This window comes from Rhagoletis zephyria, unplaced genomic scaffold (genome assembly GCF_001687245.7).
Source record: "Rhagoletis zephyria isolate East Lansing unplaced genomic scaffold, Rhagoletis_zephyria_1.1 Rzeph_scaffold_00520, whole genome shotgun sequence".
Taxonomy (NCBI): Eukaryota; Metazoa; Arthropoda; class Insecta; order Diptera; family Tephritidae; genus Rhagoletis; species Rhagoletis zephyria.
In genome coordinates, this window is record NW_016157604.1 from 166,939 (window position 1) to 193,006 (window position 26,068).

The 26,068-nt window shown below is 36.3% G+C and overlaps 1 protein-coding gene across 1 annotated transcript in view; it reads right to left on the minus strand.

Annotated features, from left to right (window-relative positions):
• Positions 1-11,054: 11,054 nt before the first annotated feature.
• ss (aryl hydrocarbon receptor spineless) overlaps positions 11,055-26,068 on the minus strand; it is a gene marked incomplete at its 5' end in the record, with an annotated part of 62,681 nt that continues 47,667 nt past the window's right edge. The window contains 8 exons of the mRNA XM_017612275.1: positions 11,055-12,105; positions 14,688-15,815; positions 15,885-16,265; positions 16,344-16,671; positions 17,286-17,364; positions 17,437-17,543; positions 17,606-18,003; positions 25,743-25,832. Coding sequence (XP_017467764.1) covers positions 11,422-12,105; positions 14,688-15,815; positions 15,885-16,265; positions 16,344-16,671; positions 17,286-17,364; positions 17,437-17,543; positions 17,606-18,003; positions 25,743-25,832 — 3,195 coding nt within the window. The remainder of the gene's footprint in view (positions 12,106-14,687; positions 15,816-15,884; positions 16,266-16,343; positions 16,672-17,285; positions 17,365-17,436; positions 17,544-17,605; positions 18,004-25,742; positions 25,833-26,068) is intronic.

The window sequence follows — 26,068 nt, forward strand, 5'->3', positions numbered from 1 at the left end:
GAATCAGTGATTGGGGGGAGCGTCTTAGTAAATGAGGCGATCGACAAAAATGTTAATATTAGCATATTGCTGACGTTTTGATAATTTTTTGTTAATACGCATACATACATACATACATACATATATACGTTTGATATAGATGATTATGATTTGTCATTGTCTTGTTATTTATACGGTGTCTCTAAATATGTATGTATGGTAAACATTTGACAAATTTTATAAAAATATCTGAAAGTTACTCCAATCTCTACTTTGAGGCGAAAAAGCCTAGGTGTAATTCTGGGCTCGAAACTATTTAAATTGGAAAATATCTGGGACAGAGTGTTGAGAAAGGTCTTGCGGCTTACTTCGCCTGCAAAAGGATTTTCGGAAAACGATAGGGATTTACGGTACGGTTTGATATGGTATGTAATAAAGATCCATCCAAATTTTAATACCCCTCTTAAAATTTTCTTCTTTTCATAAATTGATTTCTAGCATCTCTATGAATATGCGCCAATTAGTCTTACTTAATACTTATTTATAAATATTAGTCATGTCAGAAATTTCACAGTTCTAACAACAAACGCTTATCAAAAGATGTATGAAAAATTAGAGAATCGAGTTCTCAGAATCGGTTCTTGATCGATTCCGAAAATTTAGAATCGATTCTCTAAAATCGATTATTTCGGGAAAATCTTCGATTCTGGAGTGGAATCGGATTCGAGTTTTTCATCCCTAGAACGCCTTTGAAAAATTCAGCAGCAGGGTTAAACTTGTATTAATTATTATATATTTTCCATCTGTTAAGGAAACAAATTGAACGATTATTTTTTGTTTGAAATACACGTGTATTAGGGACTGATTTATGAAAAAATATCTCCAAAACTAAGAATTTTTGGTCCAGCTCATCACATCTGTACCGATCGTTCGATTTTCTGAAATGAGGCGTCAAATTCAAGGGCTTGGGATGTAGAGGTTTCCTTTTTTTGAAAAGAGTTGCCACCTGTTAAAAAACTAAATTCATATTATTTAAAACTATTATTATTCGAGCATCAACCGAAATGATTTATTTCTTAACTTCATGTAGGATGGTTGCCACCTCTTTAATAAATCAAATTCAATTTGAATTAAGGGAATTAGGTATCTGAAATATGTATCACCATCTAGGTGCCATTCGAAAGAGGATTAAGAAAGTATATAGTAATGAAAAATATTTTCAAAAGGGTTGCCACCTTTTTTAAAAGTCGAATTTAGTTATCTTATACACAAGTTATGTGAAATATTATAATATGCTTGTCAAACGGAAGAGTCTTAAATAATCATTAGTTTGAACATTCAGAACAAATTTTAACCAAAATTTTCAACTTTTAAACAAAAAAAAATCTCAAAAATCTACGGTAGATTGTAGCCACTTAACTTGTACTTTATTATACTGAAATTGAGTAAGCTACAAAACTCTAAAAGATTTGTTTGAACGTTAAAAGTTTGTCGAATTTTCCTAAATTTTGTAAAATCTTTGAATCAATAATTTATATACCATTTGATGCAGAATGAACTATATTTCTATTAAAAATTAACGATAAAAATTTATTATGAAAAACATTGCAAATATTTAAAAAAAGGAACTGTACGGAAACATATTGTATGTATTGTATTGTATGTATATGGCCCGATTTGGTTCATATTTAGAAATCTTTTTTTTTTAACATATTTTTTACTATTAACTTTTTTTGTTTATTCACTCAGATATGTATGTATGTGCAGATATATATGTACGTCTAGTACTGGGTCAGCCAAAAGTTCATTTTCACTGTTACACAGTATTGTAATCGCCAATCTAAACCATATTTGTACAATAAATATATTTTATTAATATCTATTGTATGTATGTATGTACGTATGTATGCTATACCCCCTATCTGCAATATAAATGTAATCCTTATGTATAGCTTCTTAGTAAATATTCCTAGAGCATCTAGATACAATTCTACATCAAAAATTAAATTTTGAAAACAATTTCGCTGGCGTCTTTGTGGCGGTTAGGGCTCGATATACTATTGGATTTTAAAGTAAGAAATAATATCAAAATTGACAATTAAGTTAAATTACGACCTTCCAAATTTGCTTTTTGCGGGGTTTATTGAAGTAAGGGTCAAAACGACCCCTCAAGTTAATGGGTTAAAATGTTCTACGAAAATATTTACCATGAAGGACGAAGTACTTTCTTTCAGAGTGCCTCAACTTGGCTTCTTTGAAATCCAGCAAACTTTAGTAAAATTTTAGAGTTAAATTTACAGCATACATTATTCTATTGTGAAAGATTTCTGAAGAGAAATATTTTTTGTCAATATTTACATATTTTTAACGATTTTAGGGCAAGTCTACCTACAAAAAATTTCTTCTTCCGAAACTATTAAAAGTAATCTATTTTCTTCATATTCTTCAGTTCTCAGGTTGGAAACTAGAAAATTCTAGAAAGTAGTTTTTCATGTGCTTTTTTGGACCACCTTAATGTATGTAGAATGTAGTTCTGTCTACTTACCTTTCACTTAACATTCGCAATTTAAATAAAATATCAACATAATTATATTTTCACAATTTCATATGCTTTATTTTAATTTTTAGGATTTTTCGTAGTATTAAATTTTACGATTATTTATATGATTTTATTTCTTTAAATTAAGAATTTACATAATTTAATATAACTTAACAAAAGCGCCGTACGCATAATTTGAAATAGGCATGCCATTTGATAAAATTTTGCAAAAATTTCCAAAATATTTTTTAGGTTAAAAAATTTAGCTTCGGAAATGTTAAGAATCTGCAGTAAAATATTTATTTTTTTATTAAGTCGGGATTTTTTTTTTAGTTCAAAAAAGATAAATGGAATATATGTATGCAGGCTGTTTTTAAATTTATTTTACACTAATTTTGGTCACTGGTTACTGCTAGAGAATCGCAATGGATTGTTGCTATACATACTTATGTTTGTATGTATGTGGTTAGTTTGCTTTCTTTATATGCCCTTCATTTGGTACCTGGACTTGCTTATTACTTAATAATAAGATAGACTTTTTACAAATACATACATATTTTATTTACAATAAAGTTTCAAGTGTTTAGAAATTTTTAATTTATTCATTTTTTTTTCGCTGGAATGCTGATTTTCTTTTTATAATATTTTGTAATGTTTGAACTAAATTTTTGCATAATTTCTGGAATGAAATTTGAATTTAGTAAGCTAACTTTTTTATATTAATTAATTTATTCATTTTTAGTATTTCGTTTCTTCGTAAGTTTTTAAATTTATTTATTTTTTTTGCGGGATATATTTAATAGCGACTAGATATGCAAATAAATTCCATTGTTTATTTACTATTTCACTTTTGTTTATAACTCTTTATTACAAATGTATGTGTTTTAATAATTAACATTAAAGCAATAGGAAACTTTATTTTTTGTATAGCAAAATCTATTTTAAATGCTAAATATTAGTTTTTTTTCGTTTAAATCTAAACATATTCAAAGTGTTAAATTGCTAAATTTAGTATTGTTTTTACTAGTATACATTTTGTTACCGAAAATCGCATGTTTTTTTTTCTAAACTTAAAAAAATTTTATTTTAAAATTTCAAATTTTTTAATTTCAAATTTTTCATATTTTAGCTATGTATATTGCTATTACTATATTGCATGCTTATATATATCTGTCATATGGTTTCTATATGTATGCATATTAAAGTTTGCGTGCATAAAATTTACAAGTGCTTGGCATTAAATTTATTAAATAAATATTTCATTGCTTTTTGGAGTGACAACCTTAAGGAAATATCTGTCGTTTTCTTTTAATTTTTATGTATGTACATATGTCTGTAATTGCAACAAGTAATTGTCAAAAATGCGCTAGTCTAACATGTGATTGGAACTTTTTTTATGGAAAATGGGATTCGAGCTTGATTTTTTTTTTATTATACTAGCATGAACGATTTTTCGTTTAAAATTATTTTTTATCTAATTTCTTATGTAATTGTCTCAATTTTGCTAAGACATTTTTTTGCTTTAGCTGGTTTTTGAATTGGTTTTTTATGATAATTTTAATAAAATTTTTTTTGATGCATGCATTGATTTAAGAAGATTTTTTGTTGGTCTATACATTTTTATATACATACATATATACTCATGTATAATTTTTTCGTAGATATTTTTAATTTTTTTTCTAGATTTTTTATTTTGTATTTTTCACATTTATAATAAAACTAATGTTTAGTTCTTTGGTTGCATCTACAACTATGCCTATGTATGTGGCACCCCTAACTCTTTCGACTGTTTTAAGATATTTTTTCTGATAAAAATTGTTAAAAAATTGATAAAATTTTTTTCGGCTAAATTTTGTTTATCTTGATTTTTGAAAAATCCGATAAAAGCGCTTAAACTTTGTAAGCAAAACTAACTTTAAATTTTTTTTTTGTATTTGGGTTCTTCCATGTCAAATCAACCAATGGCTGGAATCGACCATTTTTGATTTAGATGCAGTTTGCTCAGATCTACATATTCTTTTATCATAAGACGAAGTTCTGCCTAAGACAAAAAATTATTTATTTTTCGAAAGTTCAAAATTTCCCTAATTTTGCTAGTTCAATCCGAATTTCTCAAAACTCATCGTAGTTACAAAAATGGTTGTGACCCCGTGGCTATATCATTTTTTGTTATTTCGAATAGTATAAAAACATAATTTTGGAATTTAAAACTTCGTAAAAGCAAAAACTCATATACATTTTCGGCTTAATTTTTTCATACAATACAAGAGGTACTAATAAGAAAAGATACTGAAATTGTTTGTTAACTTCGAAAAATAAAAACTTTTTTTTGCAAACTATAAACCAAAGATAAATTTAAATTAAATACAACATGTTTAATAGAACATTATTTAGAGTTTGGATTTTTTTTTTGCAAAGTTCAAAAGTTCACATCATATAAAACACCAGGATCTTCTAAGATCAGCTGAATATATTGCGTTAAAACAATTGAAATAAAATATAAAAGTTTCTGCTTTTACAATTATTTTAATTAAAAAATTCTGTAAAGTTTTTTATTTTTATATATAGCTTCTTTATAGCCGTAAGCTGATATAGCTTTACAGCGAGGCCAGCATCATTTTTTCGAAAAAGATTTAAATTTATTTACTTTGGCAGAACTTTGAATATAATAAAGGAAAATTTCTCACCAAAATTTATGCAAATTCCAGCCATTGATTGGTTTTAATTTTTTGCTAACAGATTCTGATCAATATCTGATGTTGTTGTTGCTGCTATTAATGGCGGAATTTGTTTCTTAGTAGTTTAGTTTGTTTTCTTATTTGATTGGCGGAAGTGTGTGGATAGAAGAAAAAATTGCATATTTTGGAACATTTTTAATTGAGCATGTGGCTTTTTATTGAAGTATGTATATTAGGGTGGTCTTCAAAATTTTAACATCATGGTGTACCGCTTTATTTGGTTCTATGTACAAAACAAAAACACCAACGAAAATTTCAAAATTAAAAAAAAAAAATTTAAAGGTCGCTAAGGGTTTGAAAAAAATTGTATTTTTTTTTAAATCGCAAATATGTATTTGGAAAAATGTTTACTTTGTCTATGCCAAATTTATTAGATTGTAACTGAAAATTGTGTAGAACTTTTGCGATTTAAGAAATAAAACTTTTCCAAACCCTGGTAGCGACACCTAAAAATTTGTTTAACATTTTCAGACTTTCATGGATCTCTTTATTTTTTACGTAGCACAAAATAAATTGTTGTCCCAAATAAAATTTAGATTTGGATGTTTTTAAGGGCCATCCTAATGGTTATATACGTATATAGAAGTTTATTAGTAACACTACTCTTAGTATTGCGTAATTTGCTGTATTTTATTCATTTATTTTAATTTTATTTTTTTGTTTACTTTTAAATCTAATCTGTGTATATTTTTTTGTTTTGAATACCTTAACATGCCTATCACAGGAGATGAAAAAACTCAATTCAAAAACTATTTCAAGTTTATTAGCGCTGCATTATTACAACATATAGAGGCATGGAGTTATGATATTTTCCTTAAACTTAAACCCTCCAAAGTGTTAAAAAATTACCTAAAAATAATGAATGCCCTTCAAAATTTGATTTTCGGAACTCAGATATTTGCGGATTCTGACTTTCCAACCAAATACGAGATATAATTACAGCGGAGTCGGTGAACAACGCCCTAAGTACACAACGTGCTAAGTACTGAGACAGCTTCATATGCAGGTAGAGGCATCCGGTAAGAAGGAGTAATTTTACCACAACTTTTGGCCTGAGATCCTGAATAAACTACTAGTCAATTCGGTATTTCCAGGTCATCAAGGTGGTTACTTATGCCGAGGAGAAAACTGACCTTATGCTCTTCACAAATATATACGACAAAATGCTCAATTTCTATCAAAACTAAATTCAAATGTACAAAACACAATCTCTTACATAGCCGGAAATGTCATGGAGTTGTTTTGGATTACCTCACAAAAAAAAACTTCACAGAGTTCAGCTGCTACCAGCGAAATCCAACTATGGGCTTCAGGGTATTGGAAAAGGCACAGATCTAAACCCTGTACAAAATTCAAAAGCCGCAGCTAGTGAATTGGGTGATTCAGCGCTTGGGGGGAGCAAGCTATCTCAAAAAAGGGATCGGAAACTGAATGTATTTTTCGCTCACCAACTCAACTAAACCTCACCTTTCAACTACCAGAAAACGCATTTCCTCCGCTGAACTCCTTGAAAGCAGACACACACAAAACCACGCACTCGCGAGAATTCGGGTGAATATCTTTTAGATAGCCTGCCGAAACTTCAGGGACCTCATTTTTCCTCGGTTAATTCGCAAATTGTGCAGGACTGTAGAAAAGTGTTACCCACGAGTTCTGAATAATTAGAAATTACCCTAATATGGAATCCAGGATATACAGTGACGGGCAAAACTGTAACATGGTGTAACACTTTTTACTTCAGCCATCGCTATCTTTCCAAGTTCTAACGACTTTCATCCTTTTGTTGTATATTCTTGTTGGTACGTCCCTACTCCCTCTCTCATAAAGATTTGAAGTCAATACAACAAAAAAAAAAAAACAGCAGACAAAAATGTAAATTAAGGCAGATGTTACAGTTTTGCACTCACTCTCAGTTTTGCATTTGACAGTTATCTCTTACTTAGTTGAAAGTCATGTGCCTTTTTTCTATATTGTAATTTATTGAAGAAGTGATCACCAGTAAATAACATAGTTATTCAGGAACCATAAATGTAAATAATAGATTTACTGCGGCAAGGCGGGACCGCACGAACTTAGCAGCAAGTAGCGATGCAGCCACTATTACAGATGCGCTTAAGGTATTAAACTTTAATGCAAATTAATAGACAGCGAGGCGAAGAATTGCCAAATTGAGCGCAAAGGCATCATAAAGAAGAAAAAAGCAAATTTGATCAAAATAAATGTGCGAGTGTGGCAGCATTTCGCTGCATCGCACGAAAACCGAACCGTTGCCTATTGGGATATGTTAGGCCGTTCAGAATGTAATAAAAAACATATTTTTAAGTTTCAATTAAAGGTTATATGTTCTGACAAGACTAAATAAATCGCTTTCAATCGAATGGCCGGGCATGGTATTGGATCAAAGACCCAAATTAAGCCCATGCGCAGCATGTAAGGCAAACTGTGAATAACAGTGTTCGGTCAATAATAGTTTGGGGTTGTATTTCAAAAATTTTGTTTTTCCGTTAGTATGTATTATGCGTAAGGAAGAGTATCTGTTCATATTTCAACAAAATTTGCAAGATGTAGTCGAAAAAATGAGAGTTTCTGCTGAAAAATCACTCAAACCACACTGCACATGTTCGCAAAGACTGGATACAAAAGGAAAAATTTGCTAATTTCAAATGACCTCCACAATCCGCGGACATGAATCTCATTGGGAATTTGCGAAAACAACTAAAAGCACAGCTTACTAAGTATCAAAGTCCGTAAAATCGAGTACATGAGCTGTGAAAGCAAACTAAGGATATAAAAATTTTTACAAATATACAAATAAGGTATGCCAAATCGCATCCAGGAACTGAAACAAGCAAAAGAGTACTGGACATTGTGTGAGTAGTTCTTTTTTTTCGCGAAAATTGTTAAAAAGTTCTTAAAAATATATGAGTGCAAAACTGTAACATCTGCCTTAATTTACATTTTTGTCTGCTGGTTTTTTTATTGTTGTTGTATTGACTTTAAATCTTTATGAGAGAGGGGGTAGGGATGTACCAACAAGAATATACAACAAAAGTATGGAAGTCGTTAGAACTTGGAAAGATAGCGATGGCTGAAGTAAAAAGTGTTACACCATGTCACAGTTTTGCCCGTCACTGTATGTGTACGGTGGCGGGCGAATAATTAGGGACGCGGACTTTTTAACAAGTTTCTTCTTCCGCTTATTTAATGTTAAATATTTTTTTCAATAATATTTTCAGTAAAGTTTGTAGAGTCCTTAAAAAGTGGCGCTAATTGTAGAAATGTATTTTTTTTTATTAGTTCGAGAAGTTAATTTTTTTTTCTAAAAATGAAATTATAAAAGTTTGGATGAACTTTTCTCGAATTTTTGTATTAAGTTTGAAATTCGGACCAACATAGTTTCTGTTAGATAGCGAGTATTCTTTCATAAAAAAAAAAAATATTATACTCTAAATAAACGAATGAAAAATAGCAAACACTTGTTAAAATGCTGCGTTCCTATTTATTTTCCCGCCACCGTAGATGACTGTAGATGAACTAGCGAGTTGAAGCTCTGCATTAAATGAGTGGCAAGTCAAATATCACTCCAAATCTCAACAATTATGGTAAGCGGTAAAAGGTCGTATAGGGTTGCTAGGCAGATGGACAGAACTGGTATAATTGAGATCCACTTAAAACGAGGGACCTGTAAGGAATGAGCAAATAAAATATCTAAAAACTCACTGTTGCCTGCATAGGACGTTATCTCGTGGGTGTATGTGCGAAAGTATTGGTATTTCTTCCAGTGGCCTCTGCCGCAACTGCGAACCCCCAGAGACTCGACGGGGGCAGTTGAGCGACGATTTCTTGCGGGTAACGGCACTTGACCGTTCCTGCAGTATACTTTAAATCATACCTGTCTCTCTCTATAGTTTTGATACAAATATTTTATACTTGAATTTGCCATTTATATAACTACATAACATTTTATTTCTGTGTTATGCGCATATATTTATTAAACAAAAAGTTATATTTTCTCTACTGAACGAACTCTGCGCTGTAAATTTTTCACCTCAAGATACCATAAGTCATTTTGTTCTTTATTAGCGCGTTGTAAAATTGTTGCTTTAAAATACTTTATTCGTTTTTTTTTTAACCCACCTATATGCTTAGGTTAACGCAGAAATGGGACGAGAGATTATAGCAAAACATAAGGAGAAGTTCGTATCCTAAGTCTTTGCAAGCAACAAGTTCGTGTCTTAAGTCTTTTGATAGGAAAGGAGATATTTTACGATTTATCTTGTATTTTTTACTTTATGATTTTAAAAGTTCTTAGATTGCATTATTTCAGATTATGGAAGATTTATATAGTCCATATGTCTTTTGGCAAAATGGTATTATTATTTTTAAATTTTTTTTTAATCTTAAATATTTTGACGTATTTAAGATGCGTTTTGACTGCGTTAATATTATAATTTTTTTTTGTTTTTGGTTACAACACTGAATAGATACATGGATGGAATGCATACTTTTAGCAATATATTTATAACTTTAAGACTAAAATTAATTTTGCAAAAAAAGAAATTAAATCAACCAAATATAAGTATGTACATATTTACAGTTTTTGTAGGGGCTCAATTTTCATTAGCTCGGAAATTTTAGAAGTAAGCTTAAAATCCCAAATAATTTATTCTAAAATTTTTCAATAAAAATTCGTTTTTGTAGAAAGTTTTAAAATCAGCAGTTATTGGGTAGAGAGGTAAGCTTTAAAGGATTCTCAACAGAGGGCACCATTATTTTAATATACCAGACACTGTTGTAGTCAACTTCATGTTAAGTCGTCATCATTTAACGGCATTTCGCAATATGTACCATTTTTTCGTGCGGCGACTATGTCAGCTTTTGTGCCTACAAAACTTATTTCCCGGGAAGAAGAAATTGCAGCATAAAGTCATCGGTTGCGATGGTAATTTTGACAAAACCAACAAGGAGCGCGAAGGGACGCCATCAACGATTATAGGCGCCGAGTAGAAGGCAATTTTAGACGAAGACATTTCATTTCGATTGAAAACCACTGGTAAGTTCAAGAAAGTCGGAAAATGGGTGCCTCATGAACTTAAACTAAGAGCTAACGAACAACATATCCCAAATGCTCCTTCAACGTTAGGAATCGAAGGTGTTTTTTTTTGTATTGTCACCAGAAGGCGTATGTTAAACACGGCGAGCCAGGGTCACTGACTCAGCACCAGCAAAATACCATTTGTGTTGGTCGATGCAGAACGTTCTAACAGGAGTAGCTTTCACTTCAGTAGAAGGTATTGACTTAATAATTTCTTGGTCTCCAAAGACGAGTTGAAAAGTTAAAAATAGCCATAGCCAGCCACTTGAATTACTCTCAATAATAATAATGCACAATAATGTTTCAACCTCGAGAAAAAAATCCTTTTTGAATTTACTTGTAGCATACCGATACTAATTTGTGCATCTGATATCCAATAAAAAAATTATGACAAATATTTAACGAAATTTAAATCGAATTAAACAAAATAAACTAAAATATAGTACTTATCATAACTATATGACACCCACATCTTGGAAAGTTTTGACCATTTATTAAAAAAAAAATTTAATTTTAGTAATTTTCTTTATTAAAATATAGGTCATTCTATAGCAAAATTCATATGAATCAAATTTTTAAAACTCTTATTAAAAAGCTTGAAATTTAAGTGAAACTTGTTTGATTTTTTTTTTTAATTTTTGTACAAATTTTGAAGCTTTGATTTATCTGGTTTTAGTTATGGAATGAATACTAAACTAATTTAAAAAAAGTTGTTAAAACTGGTAAATGTGCGGATGCCGTATTGTTACGATAAGCTTATGATAGTCAAATTTGTCAAATAATTTTTTATTGATTTTTGATTAAATTTATTTTGAGGATAAGAAGAGACTGAAAGCTCAAGACTAAATTTGAAATTTTAAGACAGCCTATCTACATACATACATATGTATAAAGAATATTTAAATAAATTAAAAATCTAAAATTGATAACATTTAATCAGACAAACCTAAGCTACATATACATACATATGTACCTACGTAGTTATATGCATATTCACACATGTTTGTAGACAGTTGGCAATTACCTAATATTTTCAACGCCTTCTCTATGCACCACCTTCCGAGTAGTACTTACTGATTCAGCAGCGTATTAGTCACCTCCGAGAAGGAGCAAAGTGGATTTCCATTTGCTATTATCGGCTCACTGATGCCGCTGCCGCTGCCGCTGCCGCTGCTGCCACTAATCAAGTATGTCGCTGTAGCGGCAGCGTTCGGCGCATAGGCTAGCGCTGTATGTGACAATAGATGTGCAGATGGATGCTGCGCTATGGATGGATGATGCGTCAGATTGTGCCTTAGCGCACCGCTACTCACATCGATGCCATTGAGCGCCGATGCTGATGTTGTGGTGATCGCTTCGCTGGCATGTATTGGCTGCAGCGTTGTGCTCATTGGTAGCGCACCATCGCCATTCATCATTGACGCTGGTGTAATAACTATTGGCGCTATGATTGTCAGCTGATGGTGATGATGATAGGCAGCTGTAGCGGCGGCACTAACGGCAACTGCCCCTGCGATATCGGCATCGCTGCCATTTAACAGAGCTATGTGCTCAGTGGCAGCGGTGGCGGCAGCAACTCCGTTACTTCCACCTCCATTGGGCGAGTGGCATGTGGGCGATGAGCTAGACGAGGCGTTGGAGTTGCAACCGGGGAGTGTTTGTATCTGATTGGCATAGCTGATTTGTTGCAGTTCCAGCTGCTGTTGCTGCTGCTGCTCCAGTTGTTGCTGCTGTTGTTGATGGCTAAGTAGGATCTGTTGGCGATTGGTTGATTGCGGTTGTATTTGTTTGTTTCGATTTTGCGTTGGAGGAGGTAAAAAATTTGTTGAGTGTTAGTAGAAAACTGAGTTCGGTAAGTTTCATTGAATGTCTACATAATTTTGTTTAGTTCATTTAATTGTGTTCAAAATTATAGTACTAAGTAGTGATGGTGCGAATTGCCCATTTTTACAGCAAAAATTTTAACTAAGTTTTGTGTAGATAACAACAGCAACAACAATATCAACATATACCTATACTTATACTAGTATATTTAACTACAAAATCATATTTGTTTGTATACAAGAATGTGAGCACAATTTTGACACATACAAGTATATATTGCAAATAAATATTATATATAATATTTTTTTTCTGCATAAGAGTGATTTGAGTGCTGTAACTAATTACATTGATAACACAAGAAAAGCAAACGCAACATAAAATTGGCAAATTTTGTGCAGTTCTTTTTAAGTTTAAGAAAAAAAATTTTTTTTTTCAGAGACATGTTGCGCAACATTTTTTCGGGAGCATGTTGCGGGCAACATTTTCGTGCACGTTTATTTCACAGGTAATCGCGCTTTAAATATTGCTGGGCGAACTGACTGGGTGTGTAGAAACATTGGTGCGCAACACTGTTGCTATCAACATATTTAACTCTCAATAAGCTCATGATGCCGCATGTCAGTCAGTTTTTCAGGATATATTGCTGGAAACATTTTTGTTCCCGCCTATTTCCCATGCAATTACATTTACATACCTGTTGCTGGGAAAACTGACTAAATGTGTAGAAACACTAGTGCGCAGCATTGTTGCTATCAACATATTCAACTGTGAACAATATTGTCGATCTGAGGCCAGTTCTTTAAAAATTTACAAAATAAAATAAAAAATGTTTAGACACATGTAGCACATTGTTTGTTTTAGGAACATGTTGCTGAAAATATTTTTGTGCAACCATACACATTCACACCTTCAGACATGTTGCTGGGCAAACTGCCTGACTGTGTAGAAACTTTGCTGTGCAACAATGTTAGAAACAAAATTGTTCGTTAGCTCAGCCAGAAAATATGTATGTATATACTTTTATTGGCGCAGGGATGTTATACAAAATTACTACGTCTCTAGGAACATTATGGGACGACATGTTGATATATTAACATGTTGCACTCAAAAGAAGGTGGAACACTGCGCTGATGTTGTTAGGATTAGGTATGGGACTCTTGAGATAGATGTTTTGAGAGAAATGGCAAATGGTACTGAAGTCTGAATATCTTTTGCAAAAAGTTGCGATTGGGTGTGAGGTTCTACCTACTGATGAGACCTAAGTGGAACTCTTCTTGGCTCATCAGCAGCTTCATTTAGGAAAATATTGCGATGAAGAAGGACCCAAAATAAATCCACTTTAAAATAACTAAATTCTAACTCTATTCAAACGAGTCCTACAATCCTTAACCAGCGTCAACTTTGCTGTAAAAGACGCCAAAGCAACAATGGCTGCGCGGCTATGAGAGAAAATTGCAGCCCGTTCACCTTGATGGCCGCGTAAATTGCTGCGCTTTAAGGCAGCAGCCTACAGCGATAGTAAATACAATATTTGCGAAGTCAAGCAAATGGCTTGATCATATTTCCGGATGCATAGGAAATGGCTGTTTCAACTCCGCGTTCCATCGGTGTGTAGTTGATAAACCTCTCAAATTTGCCTTCCTAGACGGCTCTCGGCGGAAGAAGGAGCTCTAAGGGGCTGTGGAATTCTATTGCAGGCCGTTTTTAATCGGTGTCCAGTCGGGTAGACAGTCGGGTCTACGTAACCGAAACAACCCAGCTTCAGATCTAGCCAAGGAAATAGGCTATTTTAGGAAATAGGCTATTCTCTCAAACCATGTTAAGAGACGAGTGGAATTAGAGCAGTAATTGCAAAGATGGATCAATGAACTTTTACACGACCGTTCCATCGGCAACTCCTCATTAACCTGAAATTAGGCACACACAGCGCGCTGTACTGCAAAGAATAACTATGAATAGGTCACGTAAGAGTACCTGAACATATTTCAGCTCAAAGACCGCTGCTAAAAAGCCAGGTCCTATGTGGTATAAAAGACCTTTTGCCTCAGCGTGGAACGAAGGCAGTCAAGGCATTTTTTTTAACTCGGGAAACCTCAATTCTCTATTTCTCCTCAGCTGTTCGGTCTTTAGAAAATGATGACATGCTACTCCTTGGAAATGGAAAGTCGTCTCAGTATTTACAGCACCTACACATAACTATGACAATTTTATGTTGCTACCTTTGCCGTCGTCTCCAAACTACATTTACATAAATCAGCCCAAATCTATTATTCAGTACGTGTATGTATATTCTCTAGTAACTCTAAGCTCACAGAGCGCCTCCCGCATGCTGCGTAGCAGCAGCAGCAGCCGCCACAACATGTGAGATGTGTGCAGTGTTGGAGGAAGAAGTAGAAGAAGCAGGATTTGCAGTGCTGATTGTGTTGTTGGTGGTGGTGGTGGCATGGTGATGGTGATGATGGTGATAAGAGAAATACGAATGCGAATATTGCGAGTACGCAGGACTCCATACCTCGTTGCCATTTGCGGCAACATGAGCAGCGTGGGCGTGCGCATGCGCATGCGCGTGATGATGATGATGCGGATGATGGGGATGAGAATGGGAGTGCGCGTGAGCCGCATGGGCAGCATGAGCGGCATGCGTATGAGCGTGCGCATGGGCGTGATGATGGTGAGCTGCCGCCGCCGCTGCGTGCTGTGAATGTGCTGCGTGTTGTTGTGCTGCTGAGGCAGCTGCCGCTGCTGCCGCCGCCGCTGCTACTGCAGCCGCTGAGGCAGGTGTTGGCGCTGAGCCTGTGTCTGAACGCGCTGAGTGCACAGCGTGCAGCGGTACGATGGCAGAAGCGGCAGTGGGCGCGTTAACACCAACACCGCTGCCGCCGCCGCCGCCGCCAGGATGTTGCATATGGCTATGGCCGTGACTGTGCGCGTGGGTGTGCAAGTGCTGTTGTTGCGTATGCGGGAGCGCCACCAAATGTGGGGCAGTGGTATTAGAAAGTTGTTGCTCAGCCACCGAATTGCCGCTGGCGTGTTGTGTTGATTGTGCAGGTTGTTGTTGTTGTTGTTGAGTTGGAGGCGGCACCTGTTGCTGTTGATGCTGTTGCTGCTGCTGCGGCGAAGTTGTGTGCGAGGAAGAAGAATATAGACCCGAGTCATCATGCTGCAGCTGATAGTTGTCGGGCGTGACCGCGTTTTTGGCCTCTTTTGCGCTCGCGCTGCCATTCCACTTTGCGCTCACCACCTCATTTTCGTTGTTGTTGTTATTGGCATAGCTGAGCCCATTTGCGAGTGGCGTACTCTGCGGCGAACGCTCGCTGTTGCTGTGATGATGCCTATCGCTGCCACCGCTTATGCTGTTGATCGGTATGCCACTGGACTGCGAGCCCCACATCAGCACCGTCTGTCGCTCATAGGGTTCGATTTTTGGAATTGTTGTGCCGCCACCACCGCCACCGCTACCGTTAGTTGTCGCGCTCGTATTGCCACTCACACTGGCCGCATGCGCAGATGCAGCAGCCGCAGCAGCAGCGGCGGTGGCGGCAGCAGAGGCGCTGCCATCTATGGGCGAGGGTCCATCCGATGAACATGACACCACTTCCATGATGTGCGGCGAGGATTTTGGCGTCTTCAGAGGAACTTGCTACAACGAATCGTGCAACACATTGTTGTTGTGAGCGTGAAAATGGCCGCCAAAGTAGCACGGACTCACCTGTGGCGTCGATGTGGGACTGCCATACCCGCTACTATAGCCACTATAGTATTTCCCCGTGTCCTGCCACTTGTCGTCCTTGGGCGCGATCGTATAGCCATCGTAGGGCAGGAAGCCATTGGTCACATAGGCGGAGGCGGGCGCGCCGGAGTGATGATAGTCTGTGTAGTAGCTGCTCACGCCCTGCAGTCGATATTGATGGAAGAGATTCTCGGTCACGGGATAGAAATTGGTCGAATGCACTGAGGTGCCCATGTAGATGTTATCCGCGGCGGTGGCATAGGGCGAGGTGGTGTACATGGGATTGAGATTGGAGTAGGCGGCGGCGACAGCCACAGCGGGATCGGGCAGGTATTCGACAACGGGCGCGGGTGAGGTGACCTGAAATTGTAAATGCTGGGTTTAGTTAGGAAAATCTGCTTTTGTAAAAACGATTGTAAAATAAAGCTTCCAACTTACCTGCCCCAGTGGTGATGTTTGTTGTGGTTGTTGTTGCATTTTACGTTTCGTACGACAGGTGGAGAGAAAATCACGTAATTGCGTTTTATAGCGTCGATTTGGCCGCGTAGGTGTGACTGGCGGTGGCAGCGCATTTGGTGAAGTGCTTGGCGGTACCACCAGCTGATCTGCCTCTGAGAAGTATGTGGACGCAAGTCCCGTATCCAAATAGCTCACTTTGAAGTCCATTGTTCGTTTGCCCAGCAAATCGTGTCCCTCCTCGTCCATCAGTTGCCGGTGTGTGCAGATCACAAAGTCTGGTTTGGAGTTTTTGTAGACCAATCGGGAGCTGTAGAGGGGGTGTAAAATTAATAAGTGTTCACAATAAAGACCATAACAAAATTATAGTTTAAAAAACTAAAACCTCGCTATTAAAATTTCCATTCGTACTGTCATCAGGTTACTTTAAGAATGGAAGTTTAAAGCAATTCTCATTCGTACTGTTATCTCAGGTATGTAACTTGAAAATGGAAATTGCTGCATCTTTTAGGCGCATCAATATTACATAGTTACACCCCGAGCTAATAAAAGCGAGGTAAAAAGCCGAAGTTCGCCGAGCAAATGGAGTTAAGTTTAAAGTGCAGTAAGTGGTGTTATAACAATGATATTATCAGAGAGAAATCAAATTTGTAAGAATATGTTGAGATTAAGGCGCAGCAGTTTCAATTAGCCATCGATATAAGAAATAATGTCACATTCTCAATACTATCCGTCTTATACTATAAAAGATAAGATAAGAAAAGGAATCTTCTTCTCAAAAACGAGTGTATGTCCAAAAGTCAAATCCTAAATAAAAGAGGGTTTTTGGTTGGGAAAGGATTTGTAGAACTATTTCCTGCAAGGTGTCTTCATATATTTCTGTGTCACTTCATATGTGAGAGCTTATACTAAAAAAATACTCACCTTGTTTGCAGCCATTGCCATTCACCACTCTTCTTTTGATAACGATATGCAATCATGCCGGAAGCGCCTGTTTTTAGTACTAAAACAAAAGAAAGGATGAGTGCTTGAAAACGTCTCATCTGCAACTCAATATTTAAAATTGTCTACTCACATTCCTGATGCGCACTAGCCACATAAGCCAGATCATCGTAATGCACCAAATCATAGCCGCCCATATTGACTAGTTCCGCATCTGAGTAACCCAAAACGTGCTTGCCGCTGTTGAGTTTGATAACAAAAACTTGCGCTAAGTAATTCTACCTCCTACCAAGTATACTCACCGTTGATCCATGGAGACAAGCGAAAAATCCAATTTATGCTTGGATTTGAACATATTCTCCTTGTGTGGTATCTCGAGCAGACTTGGCGGTCCGAATGGTGTGCAGTAGGCAAATAGCGCCAATGGAGGTTCTTCTGTCTTTCGATTTTGGCCATGCAGAATTTTGATACGTCCACGTATGTCCAATCGCAGAAAACCGGAAGTATTATCGAGCAGGCAACGAAATCGCACTGTAAAGCTACGCTCCAAATAGAGCGCCTTATCGGGCGCTAACGTATCGGCCAACTGAATGGTGGACATATCGGCGGGCAGGAAGGAGTTCCACAATAGCTGCCGTTGCAGCTCTTCACGATCCTCGGAATGGACCAGTTCGTAAACGGACTGATGCACAATATCCGACTGCAAGAGAGGTAAGAGAGGGGAGGGCATAATGTTCAAAAAAAGGTAGAAAATGCTTGAAGCAAAAGAAATACAAAAAAATCAGAGGTCAGTAGCCGTGGCGCTGGGCGCTGTGGTATGTATTGTTTTGTTTTTATTCCTTTTATTTATCTCTTATTTTTTTATACATTCTTGTTTGATTTGTTTGTTTGCTTCGCCTTTCTTTGTATTGCTTATTGATTTCTTTATTGGCGCAACGGTTTATAAATCATTTCGCGAACAAATTGAAAACCTGGTTTGGCATAACGTTGCGCATGCGCCGCTCATTCGACTTGCCATTGATTTTGTTCTTGTTTTAACTGTTGGTATCAGAAACAAGGAGTTGCTGCGCTAAATTGAGCCATACATAATTTTGTTTTGGGTTCAAAGTTCTTTCATATGTGTGCAGCTTTTGGTTCGTTTGCTCTTTTAAGCGCCTTTGGTGCATGGGATTCAGTGTTTTTTTTTTCTATATGTAAAATGAATATAATATATTATGTAGATAGTGTTGTGAAATATTATTTGAAAATTAAAAGTGAAGCAGTTAACTTTAAGTTATAGTTAGTTTCGAATAGGTGGCAACCCTAATTTAAAAACATTTTCTAAGTAAAGTTGTTTTAAAACACTTTCGTTTGGCACTAATTCGACTTTCCAAAGAGGTGGCAGCCCTATTTAATTATTTATTTATTTCAAGTAAAAAATAATTAGACAACAAAAACCAATTATCTTACAGACTAGTACTGAAACTTTTAATAAAAAATAATAATCTTAATAAATAGGTATTAGTGGATGAACTGCAGAGACGCGGAAGAAATGAAGACATTTCCCTTGCAAAATATTTCTGCGAATGTTTAACAAATTAGTATGTGGTGTATTTTCCTAAAACTAGACGTAACTTAAGTTGCACGCAGTGGTTTAATTTTAGGAAAAAAAATGTGTACATCTTCACCAGTGGCATCACATTAGGCTATTACCACTATGTTAACAACCTAACTTAAACAACGCGTTCCATTCTAACTTAACCTAGAAACACTTTCCACTGGGTTAGTTTTTCCACAGCAATATCATATTAATTTCATATTGTACACGCGTCTATAATTGCCAGCAATCGACGATGAGACTTGGAATTCTCACTGCATGCAAAGCAAACAAATCAACAGCTGATCAGTATCGAAGAAATTAAAGAGAACTAAAAAATATATCAATTCCCATGCCCAATTGAATAAGCTGTTGAAAAAGGAATATAGTATTAGGGTGGTCACAAAGCACATTTTTGTGGTAAAAAGTAGGTACAATTTAATATGTATATTACCGAACTGAATGATGGATAACTTGAAACGAGCTTCCCAATAGCCCACTGGTAGACAGGCATCGAGTAAGATCGAAGGTGGGGAATCGAATAAGAGAAAGTTTTCAACGTCTATGACACTTTCCGGTCGTTTCTGAATGAGCCTACGCCTTTTTGGTTACCGTAGATTAGTAGGTCGCAATCAACGATCTTACGAACCTGTCAAAATATTGCAATCCTGACTGCAATGGGAAGTCTTCCGATGATGCATGAAGGCAACCAATATAGCGAGGTCCTTATGCTCTTTGTTTCAGGCCAACCTAAAATTTACGCATGCCAGCAATTATCTGTTAAAAATGTTTCATGCGCGTACAATTTGTAAGGGAAGAATCCGCGGGGTGCATAACTTAAAGCGCAGTTAGCCACGGACGAAAAACGCAGAACATGTCAGCTGACACGATCTATCTTATGGGATCTGTGTGTTAACAAAAGTCTAGAGGTCACTTGGTAGTATAGATCTTCAATGACTCTGCCGCATGGATTCGGCTGAATTTGAGTTATGGTCTACGTTAAGCGGACTGGTTATATGCATCGAAATAAAACTTTAACGAATTCCACAAGAAAAAGTTCAGCGGGGTCAACCAGCATCGCTAACCCGAAATCCTAGAAATTGACTGCCAATTTCACGAGCACCGGCGATGTTCTTGGCTTATCTGACGTTCCCTTGAGATATGTGGGTTGATTTATTATTTCCGTAGCAGTCTTTTCGTATATGTTGGAGAGTCGACTGAAGGACCACCGAAAATAAAATTTTATCACTTGGATCGCTATTAGGTAACAGTGGCTGTATATTAAACAACAGGCAAGACACGCGCCGCCAAAATAACATGGCCGTCACAAGCTACCGACATCGACCCGTCCCAATTGAAAACAACAGCCGCTGAGGTAGCGACTGAGCTATCATATCTGTGGGAAAAGCAGCTAACTGCAATAAACCGGTAAGGGAAAATAAGTGAAACGGAATAGCTGGAGCTTTGCCTAAATCCAGAGCAACCCAGCTATCGGTGAATAGGAGAAATCTCGATCCTCCCCCAAGTTATCTCATAGCAGAGCTAAACACAGCCATAACATGAGAGCCAACGAAATCATGAAAAAATTTAACATTCAATATGAGTAGTAGTTATTGGCGAAATTAAACTTTTCTCATGCAGTTCAACAAATACCAACTATGTATTTTCATAAACTTCCAAGGGTATTAGTGAGAGCCTTTACGCGATGTTACCTTACAGTCTATGATTCACGCATGAACGAAAGAAAATTTGTCAAATACTCGCGTATGTGTGAGACACGTGTGCATCTCTATTTGAGACCAACTCCGTCACTATCCAGTATTAAGTAGACTGTCTTGTTTCTGTTCATTGAAGGATACTTTCGTGCATTGTATTTTGACTAAGTTCTAGAAGCGCCTCAATGAATGATTTTGGAAAACTAGAGACCGGTGTTAGGTCTATGTAAGATCGCTGTTATCAGCCAAGTTTACCTTTCCCCCCCATTGTAAGGTTGAGAATAAGAATAAGTTGCCGTCAGCCGAGCTCAGTATTTGCTTGAGGATAGGATTCGGAGAGGTTTTTAGCATCACTGTGCTGCCTTCGCACAGTTGGTGTTACAAAAAGCAACAAAAATATTTCGAGTGGCCCCAGCCAGCCACTGACCATAATAAATAAAAATCAGATCAGCGGGTGGATTGCGCAGTCGCAGGGCGCTGCTAAAACAGGCAAAACGAACAGAAAGCTACTAAAACTACAACAAGGAAGCAATAACCGGGAAAGCAGCAAAAGGGCAGATGCAATCGATTATTGGCGCATCGGTTGTACATTTGGCTTAATGTCGTTGCTGTTGTGGTTGTTGTACGTACCTCTTCAATGGCGTTAAAACGAACGCATTTGCGGATTCCACTTGCTGCCAGCTATTGAAATGAATTGCAGTGAGATGATTGTGGGCCAGTGTACTCACCTACATACATACATATGTATGTATGGGCGAGTGTGAGTGTGCGACGGGGATTCCGGTAACTATTGCCAGTGCTTGCTTGCTCTTGTTTAGCTTGTAAGCTGGCTGCGAATAAGCCGCAAAGCCCTTTCGTTGCAGGCCGGTGGGGTGTGTACGCAATCTTATTAACTTGTTGCGTTTGTTTACTCTGCGCTAATATCGCAAACAAAAACAACATTAAACAAACTCAAAGCTAAATATTCACTGCCAGCCACCAGCGTCTTTGTACGGAGGAGCTGGTGAGTAAGTGCCGCATATTTGCCGCTATTTGTTGTTATTTTGACTTACTTTTCTTTCTTTATTGAATTTTGTTATTGTTTTTGTTCACGTCCTCCGTTTAACTGTTGCTACTAAAAAAAAATTGCAATGTAAACTAAGAAAAAACCTCACCTTTGCTACACGATTTGGGTTGCAACGAATTTGCCAAGCCGCTCGCTCGCGCTGCAACTTTCTGACATCAATACTCGATATCAGGATGCAATTCAATTGTTCAAACAATATTTGTATTGTGCCAACATATCGATACACATACATATGCTGGTGGTACATAGCAATGCATTTATGTGCGAACAGTTGTGCAATTTTTAATTTAGTTGTAAATGTGTAAATCGACATTTGTACCGCCCACTTTGGCATCTCAATTAAAAATTAAGACTTCAACTTGGGATATTGTGCAACCGATCAGCTGCATTGGACACCAAACTAAATACATGTGCAAAAAGCATGTACGTATGTATGTAGGTATGTAAGTAATAATGTTTTTGTTCAAACTGATGCACAGCTGTTTTTTGAACGAAAAAATCAACGAATAAATTCAATTACACATTTACTACACACTTGTGTTCATACATATACAGACATACATATGTGGTAGCATTCGTACGTACATATATATGTATGCTTAAAAACAGACACAGGTAACGGTAATGTTAATACAGATACTTGTAATGGTAACGGCAATGGTATTGATAATGCTATGGTAATGGTAATGGTAGTGGTAAAGGTACCATTAAATGGTAATAATAATGGTATTGGTAATCTTCATGGAAATGGTAGTGGTAATGGAAGTTGTAATGGTACTGATAATGGGAATGACTGTGGTGATTGAAATGCTAATTTTAATTGTAATGTTAATGGTAATGGTAAAGGAAATGGCAGTGGTAATCTAGTGACAATGATGGTGGTAATAATAATGGTATTGGTAATAATAGTGGAATTGGCAGAGATAATTGTAATTGTAACGGTAATGTAATTGTAATGGTAAGCGTTCTGGTAACGATAATGGGAGTGAACCTACCACTCCGTGGCTTCCCTATCTAATGTTTTTAGGAAGGACACTTAGGCCGCCGCGGGCCCTCTGTGATAATGGTGACGATATTGGTAATGGTACTGGTAATGGTTTTAGGAATGCTAATGTTATTGGTAATGACAGTCATGACAGTTGTGGTAATGCTAATCTCAATAATACCATTATCAGTGGTAATGGTAATAGTAATGTTAATGGTACTGGTAAAGGTAATAGTATTGTTGATGGTAATGGTTATGGTAATGATAATGACACTGACAATAGACTACAATAACAAAGGCAGTGGTAGAGTACTACAATGGTTATGGTAATGAAAATGGTAATGCTTATTGTAATTCGCTCCTATTCTCAATCCCGACTATTTTGTCCCCGCTCGAACAATTTTTTCAGTGTTAGGATATCCATGTCTGAAATTCAGTTAGGTTAATTACAAGACGTCATGAGCGTCGTCAACCTTGAAAAAGCAATAAGATCAGAAAAATCGACACACGCAACTATTTCGTAGATTTGAAATACCCATTTTTATAGAACGAAGAGTAGATGCCTCAAATAGGACTTATAAAATGAAAGTGTGAGCTGCTCATCTGAATAACAGCGGCACACAGGGGTCTGAGAGAGGAATAAAGTCCAAGCTTCGAAACATCACGAATAGAGATCCGATTTTAATGAAATTTTCCATTTAGTACGGTACAGACCGATTTTAGTAAAATTTACTTTTTATATTTGTTTTCGTATAGCTGGTGGGCGTGGTAGTCGGCCGAGTTTGATCATCTTTCAGGTTTAAGTTTTTATAGTTAAAACTACGAAAAAAACGAATTTTATGTTGGGATATGTGTGGTTCCACAATTACAGAACAAAATCACAAAACGAGGGAAACAAGATTAATCTTGCGGTGGAAGAGGACAAGACGAGGTACCTCTTTGCGACACACGATAGTCTTGGCTTATTGGTACATACGCCACTGTCGGCAGCTACAATTCCGAAAAAGTGAAGGATTTTATCTACCTGGGATCTGGCATCCGCACAACCAAGCAGAGACGGCTTCTAGTTGTTGTGTCGAATAGGAAGATTACATTAGATTATTGTATACCGAAGACCCTTCCTCCGACACTACGGTCGGTCTTGGAACCATCAGTATGTCTGTTGGATGTTAAGGTTGTGGCTAATATTATTTCTCGTAAGAAATAGGTAAACGAATGCAAAGTCCTTCCTCTTATTGTTCAAGTAACTATTTAGCCAATTAAGGTCAGATTCTCCAGGTTTTAATAGCTTTATCTATCCAAGGTAGAGTTCCATGAGAGCTTCCCATCGAGGATAACTCCCATATATTTGACTTTTTTATAAAAGTGTATCTTTTCTCCCTGCAGTTTGACCCTTTTGACTATACCATTTTGCGTAGAACGCGCTCTGTAGGCGTTTTGAGATGATGGCTTCAAACCTACCTCCTAGTTTTAAACATCGAAGACCTTGTCACTTATCGTTTACTACGATGAACCACACTAAAGGAAAGATCATTCTATCCCATGCACTATGGCTGAAATAAGGACTTTCTGCGGCCAAAAGTCCAATTTTCGGTTTTTTTGCATTCAAAATTTTTAAAAGGCGGACTTTATTCTCTTTACTCTAATTAGAAAAGAAATTATAATTATATTTATTTATGTGACTTTTTGTCCGATATCGTCCGACATGATATATATATTTAATAAAAGGGCATTATATCTACTTTCATTTGGTTTATGGATTGTCTGCTGTATCTTGCTGCTGTTGTACAAAAGTACTATTTTCACACGTCACCAAAGTCAAAAATGAACAAATATTCAACGTGTGTATGGACTGGAAATCCATTATTTTTTTAACATACACATACATGCTTTTACCACAGATTCGGATTCTGCGGACGGACAAAAATATGTAACTTTTGTCAGAAAATTTCCTCTGAAATGGACTTCCGATCTGTTTAACCCACTTCCGGTCAAAATCGGAAGTCGGTAACACGACCAAAAGATACAGCATCCCCGACTTTGTTGTTCATATTATTCCGTTTTCCAATCAAAATATTTTATTCCACTTTAGAAGGGCTGGACGAGTGGTCTGGCAAAACCGGTACATGTTCGGTGGGTATGGTTGTGGGCCGATTTCGTTGATTTTTAAACCAACGTCTTTAAAGGTTCTAAGCAGCATAAGTACACGATTTTAAGCGCCTATCTGCATTGGTGGATTTTTTAAAGGTTCTAAGCAGCATAAGTACACGATTTTAAGCGCCTATCTGCATTGGTGGATTTTTGGCCGCAGCCATAGTGCCATGTGGTGATCGTAGAGTCTTCTAGCACTTTTTACATGTGTATAGACAACGCATACTCCATTCAAAAGTTGCTCAGCCCCCAGCGAAAAAACTTCCTGGTTACATACAACTCTGCATTGTTAAAAGGCATATGTATGTAAATATGTGGCACATGTATGTTATGCATGTATGTAGCATGTATGGACAAATGCAAAGCTTTTACGTGTCATTTGTAAAATGAACACATTTTTATATTTGGTTTATTAATTTCTTCTGTTTCGAAAAATGTAAATTCCATTCAAAATACAAAAAAAAAAACACAATAGAAAAAACTCATGGCATTCAAAGTGTAATTAACCGCAAATGAAAGACGGTAGCGCATTTGATAATCACCAGCAATTAAAGATTTTGAAAAGAGGAAAAAGTTAATTATATGGACAGGTATATATATATAATCTCAGATGTATGAAAGAGTTCGTTTGCGTGCGTAGAAATGGGGTGCAGCTACAACAAACTATTGATTTCATTCACAAAAATGCCACAAATTTAGAAAAAAAAAAACTAGTCAATCAAATACTGAAAGAAATACAAAATATCAATTTAATTGATACCAAAAAAAAAAGATTCAATCACTCGCAGGCGAGATAAAATATAAGGAGTTTGTATAATAAATAAATATCGTGTGTTTGTAACCAGTAACCGCACTAGCTAGAAGTAAATATTTGGTTTGCTTTGTTCAAATATCCTCAGGTAACTTGCTTTGCCTCTGTGTGTGCGCTTCGCTTGTGGCTACTCACCTGATGAAAACCCAAATAGCTCTCGATGCTGTGCGTTGCAAAGAAGACCTCGCCTTCGCATGTCAGTATCATTAGAAATCCATTTAAGGCCTGCAAGAGAAAAAAATATTCATATGAAAGAATGGATAAAATATTTTATTTGGAAATTTTTTCTTTTTTTTTATAAAATTGTGAATAAGTAATAAAAAGGCAATGAGCGTGATGAAATTAATTACTCAAATTTGGTTGCGGACGGCAAAGAGGAACCTGTGCAGCGAAGAGACATTTTTGAGTAGATTGATGAGGGTTTTAAGACCATTTTATTTATGTTTAAATGATTTAAATGA